The sequence below is a fragment of the Triticum dicoccoides genome, chromosome 7B (genome assembly GCF_002162155.2).
Source record: "Triticum dicoccoides isolate Atlit2015 ecotype Zavitan chromosome 7B, WEW_v2.0, whole genome shotgun sequence".
Taxonomy (NCBI): domain Eukaryota; kingdom Viridiplantae; phylum Streptophyta; class Magnoliopsida; order Poales; family Poaceae; genus Triticum; species Triticum dicoccoides.
The window spans coordinates 40,949,181-40,956,083 of NC_041393.1; the positions used below are offsets into that span (position 1 = coordinate 40,949,181).

Below are 6,903 nucleotides of genomic sequence, written 5' to 3' on the forward strand. Positions count from 1 at the left end.
TTGCAACAGACAGTCCAGAGCCCAACCAAACATGCCCTTATACTCGTGCCCCTTACGAGACTGCACAGTTTTCTTATTTCCACGATAGCTGATATTACTATGCTACAAAGAGTCACAAACTTAACAAAGTAGACTGAAGATTTTCACTTTGCTGTTGCAGTGGTACATGCCGCGTGCAGATGCTGGGTCACTGCCGACCATCCTTGGCACATGGCAAGAGGTGCAAGCAGAAAACGCGAACCTCTATGCTTTATCTGTTTGAAGTATCTTGTAGAGCATGGTCTCTCTAAATTCAGCATTTCTATCTCACTGAAAACTCTACGGTCAATGCAGGAACCGACAGAGCTCCGCTCTGGTGATACAGCCAACCCTGACCAACCAGGGCCTTCACTCCTTCAGGAACCAAGTGACCGATGATGATGATGCGAATAAGGAGATGGTGGCAGTGAAGACCTCCCTCCTCCTGATGCTTCTTCCTGAAATAGATGTTTTTCTCATTTCTGTTGTATGCTGCAAACACAGCACCCAGCTGCAAAACGTACTCCGTGCTATCTGTATTGTTGCTTCGCGTTAATTTGAAGCCAGTGCATCCCAGTGATTCGAATCGCGGCATAGGCAACATGTTCATGCAAACCAGGTCTGCGAAGGTTGTACTGTATATGGTTAACTGGTTTGGTTGTGTTACTGTTCAGAAAAATGAAAGCTGCTTTGGTTGTGTTCAAACTATGGCGATTTTCATTCGAACAACCCCATTTATTCAGTTGGATTTACGGACTGAAGGGTCCATTACTGGAGTCAGCAGTACTGTGCGCGTATATCCATTGTATTGGTATATGACGTGCCTTGTCACAATATGAAAATGTAGTTTGACCTGTACCAGCGGCGGAGCTTCACTAGGGCCAAGGGGGGCCATAGCCCCCCTACCCTAGAGAAAGTATATGAAATACCATTAATTGGTAAGCTAAAATTTAAAAATTAACATAGTTTAAGCAGAACCGCCACATCTGCATCGACACCAAATACTTCATCTAAGAGAAAATGCAGCTAGCAACTTTAAAGTAGCGGCCATTGTCAACACATTACAGACTGATGCCACTGCATCATTGTTCAAACAGTTTCAGAATTTCATAACCGTGATGCCAACGCAAATAGGTTTCCTACTGTCAGGAGAACAAACCACAAGTTTAGCTAGCTAGCAGAAACACAAAAAATGCTGGGTTTGCCTGAACCCATATTTCAACGGAAGGAACTGGGTTCTAATGTCATCGTGTCCGAGGCGGCGACACTTCTGAAGAAGTGGACAGGAAGGCGACTTGTAGGGGTATCTCTCTACTCTGCATCGACATCCGCATACCGCAGCCCCGCGTGAACTGAATTAGCAGAAAAATAGTTAAGCAGTTAGGCATCATGTGTCACAAGTACTGCAGCAAGTTCAAATACGAAGATAAGAAAGAAAGAAGATGTACAGAACCTCAAAACAATGTAATGTGTTACTCGGTACAGTTACAGTAGGCTGACAAACAGTTACTCTGTGAATCTGGACTAGGCAGACCGAACTGATGGGGTTTTTGAAGTTCAGAAGTTTTCCACTAGTGGCATATATATGGTACATTGGTAATAATTAAATTCAAGAACTGAATCATCTGAATGGAAGCACAGTGGCATCAAAACCAATAGTTTCCATATCAAGGTTCAGTGAGGATTTTAGACCTATGAAATGATTTTCACCCCAACAAACAACTACTCCCTCCGTCCCAAAATGTAAGACGCCTTTTGACACTATCATTGTATAAAAAAACGTCTTACATTTCGGGACGGAGGGAGTAGCTTCAGAGACAACCTTCTAGCATAATCTCGTGCCTGTTGAACACCTACTGATTTGATTCAGCAACTTTTCCTGATGTCTATAATCCTACAGCAGTTTAGATTCCTAACTGAAACTGATTAGCAGCAAAAGTTTCAGCAAACTGTTTTTCAGACTACTGTTTTCCATGCACGGGCAGATTAGCACTCAACTGAAACCAAAACCGAAACATCCGGACAAGTTCAAACTACTGCAAAACATTATTTTCTCTGTGAAACAGTTACAGTAGGCTGAAAAACAGAAACCACTATCTTCTCTGGGAATCTGAACTAGGCAGACCGAACTGATTTGGGTTTTGAAGTTCAGAAGTTTTCCACTAGTGGCATATATATGGTATATTGGTATTAATTAAATTGAAGAACTGAATCCTCTGAATCGAAGCACAATGACATCAAAACCAATAGTTTCCAACTAGCTTCAGACAAACAGTGTGGATTTTAGAGTTATGAAATGATTTTCACCCCAACAAACAACTAGCTTCAGACAACTGATTTGATTCAGCAACTTTTACTGATGCCTATAATCCTACAGCAGTTCAGATTCCTAACTGAAACAGAGTAGCTGTAAAAGTTTCAGCAAACAAACTGTTTTTCAGACTACTACTAGTTTCGATTCGAACACTGTTTCCCAAGCACGGGCCACGGGCAGATTAGCACTCAACTGAAATGAAACCCAAAACATCCGGACAAGTTCAAGACTAGTGCAAACAAGAGTTGCTTGCCAATGGAGAAGAGTAGGGAATTGAGGATATGGAGGGGCACTCACGAGGCGTCCCGGCGACGACGCAGACGACGTGGAGGCTCTGGCGGTTGTTGGGCAGGTCGATGAGGAGTGGGAAAAGCCGGCCATCGCGTGTGGGGAGGCACAAGACGAGGTCGCCGACGCCCAAGACTTGGACGGCGTTTAGCAGCCTGGCCAGCTCCTTCCTCAGGCGGAACACGGATCTCCCCCTGAACGTGTGCCAGCCGCTGGTGATGAGGTCCCCGTGGTTGTCCGTCCACACGTACACGATCTGCCGCGACGGCAGCATGGCGCGGGGGAGGGTAAGCTGCAGTTGAGCCCCAACATCGTCAGGAGATCAAAATCATCAGATACGAATTTGAGACGCGGAAGCCAAAGAAAGCGCAAATTTGGCAAGAACAGAGCCAAGAATTTCGATCTCCGCGGTCATATTCCGATGCATGGTAACGACGTCCAATCCAAGAACCCAGCTCGCGCGAATTCGACGGGGAAGAATCAAGAAGCGGGCATGGCGGACTCACCCCAGTGCAACGTGGAAGGGGAGGCATGGTCACCCGGGCGGGGATGGGCTCCACGACCCAGTGCATCATCGTGCTCGTGCCGTTGATGTGGCCGATGCTGGCGCCGTTGTTCCAGGGGAGGTACTTGCCGTTGGCGCGGAGGCAGCCGAGGTTGAAGTGCTGGAGCAGGACGTCGTCCCCGGACCCCGTCCGGTTGGCCGTCCAGCAGACCGCGTCCGCCTCACGATGTTCGTAGCTGCGCAGCTCGACGCGGAACCCGCGGAGGCCTACCGGCGCCGGCCCGTCCGTGGCGGCGAGGTACAGGCCGTAGGCGGCGCTGTGGAGGAGCAGGTAGGGCACCTGCGCGCGGGGGGGCTGGTACACGTGCACCGCCCAGGCCGCGTTCATCGACGCCCGGCGGTGGTGGAGGGAGGCGCCCTGCCCGTCCTCGTCGGCGTGCAGGTACGTGCCGAGCTCGCGGCTCCGCAGCCGCACGTGCTGGCCGTGGTGGAACAGCTCCATGGGTCGCTTGAGCTGGATCGCTGCGGAGGAGAGGAGGTGGGCTCTGCGCGGCGGAGACGGAGAGCGGGTTCTTGGTTTCTTGGCGCTCTGGCGACGGGGAGAAGAGGGGGGGAGCGGAAGCTGTTGGTTGCGACGGTTATGTTTGGGCGCCAAGGCAGAGTATTTCAAGGTGTGCCTGACGCCGTCCCCGGGCTCAGCTTTCGGCACTAGGTGGGCTTGTGGGCCGTGGCCTCCGAAGCATAACATTTCTCTGTTTCTCAGCTAAGAGCATCTCCAGCCGTTGCCCCCCAGGAGGGGCTAAAAATCGCCCCCGGGACGCACCGGCGCTAATCGGCACGATGGGGGCGTGATTCCCCCCAGTCGCGGCGCCCACGTTTTTTTGAAAAAGTCGAATACGGCGCAAACACGGCTCAAATTTAACGCAAATATCGGCGAGTTCGTTCAAATTTAAACATATTTTATAAAAAAAAGAAAAAACTACTAGGGGCTGCCCCTCGCCGTCTCCATCGCCGCTCCTCGCCGCCCGCCGCCCGCCCTTGCAGTTCTACATGCCGAGGAGGCCGTAAAACCGCGTGTAGTCGCCGTCATCGTCGTCGTCGTCGTTGTCGTCATTGTCGTCGCCGCCTCCGCCGCCGCCGTCCCTGCTGCATCCCTCCCCCAGTTGGCGCGGCGGGTTGGATGGTCCGGGGGCGTCCTCGTCATCATCGCTGTCGAGGATCATGACGCCGTGCTCGTCCTCGCTGAGGGAGTCCTGGATAAGGGGGTATCCGGACAGCCGGACTATATGCTTTGGCCGGACTGTTGGACTATGAAGATACAAGATAGAAGACTTCGTCCCGTGTCCGGATGGGACTCTCCTTGGCGTGGAAGGCAAGCTTGACGATTCGGATGTAGATCTCCTTCTCTGTAAACCGACTCTGTGTAACCCTAGCCCCCTCCGGTGTCTATATAAACCGGAGGGTATAGTCCGTAGGACTCACGATCATCAACAATCATACCATAGGCTAGCTTCTAGGGTTTAGCCTATCTGATCTCGTGGTAGATCAACTCTTGTAATACTCATATCATCAAGATCAATGAAGCAGGAAGTAGGGTATTACCTCCATCGAGAGGGCCCGAACCTGGGTAAAACATCGTGTCCCCAGTCTCCTGTTACCATTAGCCTTAGACGCACAGTTCGGGACCCCCTACCCGAGATCCGCCGGTTTTGACACCGACATTGGTGCTTTCATTGAGAGTTCCTCTATGCCGTCGCTACAAGGTTAGATGGCTTCTCCAACCTTCAACCACGCTGTCCTGGGCGAGACTTTTCTCCCCGGACAGATCTTCGTGTTCGGTGGCTTCGCGCTGCGGGCCAATTCGCTTGGCCATCTGGAGTAGATCGATAACTACGCCCCGACCATCAGGCCAGGTTTGGAAACCTAGACTACACCGCCGACGTCCGCGGAGACTTGATCTTCGACGGATTTGGACTTGTGTCAGGAGCGCCGAACAATCGCGACGTGCACGACCTAGATCGGCAGTCGGACAGTATTCGGAACATCGCACCCGCCACTGCTCCGGACTTTGTTCCAGAGCAGGTTGTGCCTTCCGAGGGCGGATGGATGGACCCCGCCCCGAAGGCCGCATCCTCATCGGCGTTGGAGCCGAACACAGACTCCTCTCTCCAGGAAATCTGTACCTCCGGACCCCCGGACTCGTCTCCGGTAGTGTGTTCCGGACCGCGCGCGTCCGCGCCCACCGAATCTAATTGAGCTCCAGTCATGGAGTTTGCCGCCGTGGATATCTTTCAGCACTCACCCTTCGGAGACGTGCTGAATTCATTAAGGTCTCTCTCTTTGTCAGGAGACTCCTGGCCAAGCTATGTCCGGCCCGTGTGGGATACAGAAGACGAAGAAACTCGCAACCCACCCGCCACCCACATTATAGCCACTGTCGACGACCTAACAGACATGCTTGACATCTCCCCCAATAGCATCGACGATATGGACGTTGATACAGGGGAAGATCCGAAACCACCGCCCATGCGGCGCTGGACTGCCACTTCATCATACGACATCTACATGGTGGACACACCCAAAGAGGACAATGGTGACAAAAAGGACACAACGGAGGATAAACCCCCCGGGCAAAAGCAAAAACAACGGCGTAAGCGCTGCCTTAGGTCCAGTCACAGCAAAAATAGCGATAATAATCCAAAACAGGATGACACTCCGGTTGATTTCGAAGACAACAACGACCACAGGGATCCAGCGATGGAGCAGGATAAACCAGGTTAGGCCGAACACAGCCCGGAGCAGACGCCCGATTTAGAGGGCCGAACTCATCATGCTACCTCCAAAGAAGATAACAGTCCGGTTGACGATGCGTTCATCATCTCGGAAGAACATTCCAAGCAAGACAAACTCCGCAGAAAACTCCTGGCAACAACGCGGAGCCTGAAGAAGCAGAAGCAAAGACTCAAGGCCGCGTAGGATACGCTCAACCGACGATGGAATAAGGTGCTGGACACCGAAGGAAAACATGGCGATAATCGGCACACAAAGAGCTACCCAAAGCACAAACTGCTACCCGAATTCGATAATGAAGCCGCAGCACCTGTCCGGCCCAAAAACAATACGGCTACTCAGCCGGACCAACCACCTCATGGCCGCGATAGAGAAGCCACCGATACCGCACGTGATTTACGAGAGCTCCTGGACAAAAAGGCCAGTGCAGACAGGTCCACCTATGGGTCCAGAGGACAGGCTCCGGTGCGGGAGTATGGTCACCACAGCGATCATGCCGATCGAATACCAGTCCGGAATCAACACCGGGAGCAACAACGGCCGGCAGCAGGCCGCGACACAGCCAGATACAGAGGGGCTGCACACCCCCTGTGCTTCACGAATGAGGTGCTGGATCATGAATTTCCACAGGGATTCAAACCCGTGAATATAGAGTCATACGACGGAACGACGGACCCCGGGGTCTGGATTGAAGATTTTATCCTTCACATACACATGGCTCGTGGGGATGATCTCCACGCCATCAAATACCCCCCCTCAAGTTAAAAGGACCAGCTCGTCATTGGCTGAAAAGCCTCCCCGAAAACTCAATTGGAAGTTGGGAGGAACTTGAGGATGCTTTCAGGGCCAACTTTCAAGGGACTTATGTCCGGCCTCCAGATGCGGACAATTTAAGTCACATAATACATCAGCCTGGAGAGTCAGCCCGCAAACTTTGGAACAGATTCCTCACTAAGAAGAATCAAATTGTCGACTGTCCGGACGCTGA

At 51.8% G+C, this 6,903-nt stretch overlaps 1 protein-coding gene across 1 annotated transcript in view; it reads left to right on the forward strand.

Annotated features, from left to right (window-relative positions):
* LOC119336214 overlaps nt 1–695 on the forward strand; it is a 4,364-nt gene extending 3,669 nt beyond the window's left edge. Inside the window, exons 4-5 of the mRNA XM_037608225.1 lie at nt 161–220; nt 334–695. Of these exons, the coding sequence (XP_037464122.1) occupies nt 161–220; nt 334–417 (144 nt within the window). The 3' untranslated portion in view covers nt 418–695. The remainder of the gene's footprint in view (nt 1–160; nt 221–333) is intronic.
* The last annotated feature ends 6,208 nt before the right edge of the window (nt 696–6,903 follow it).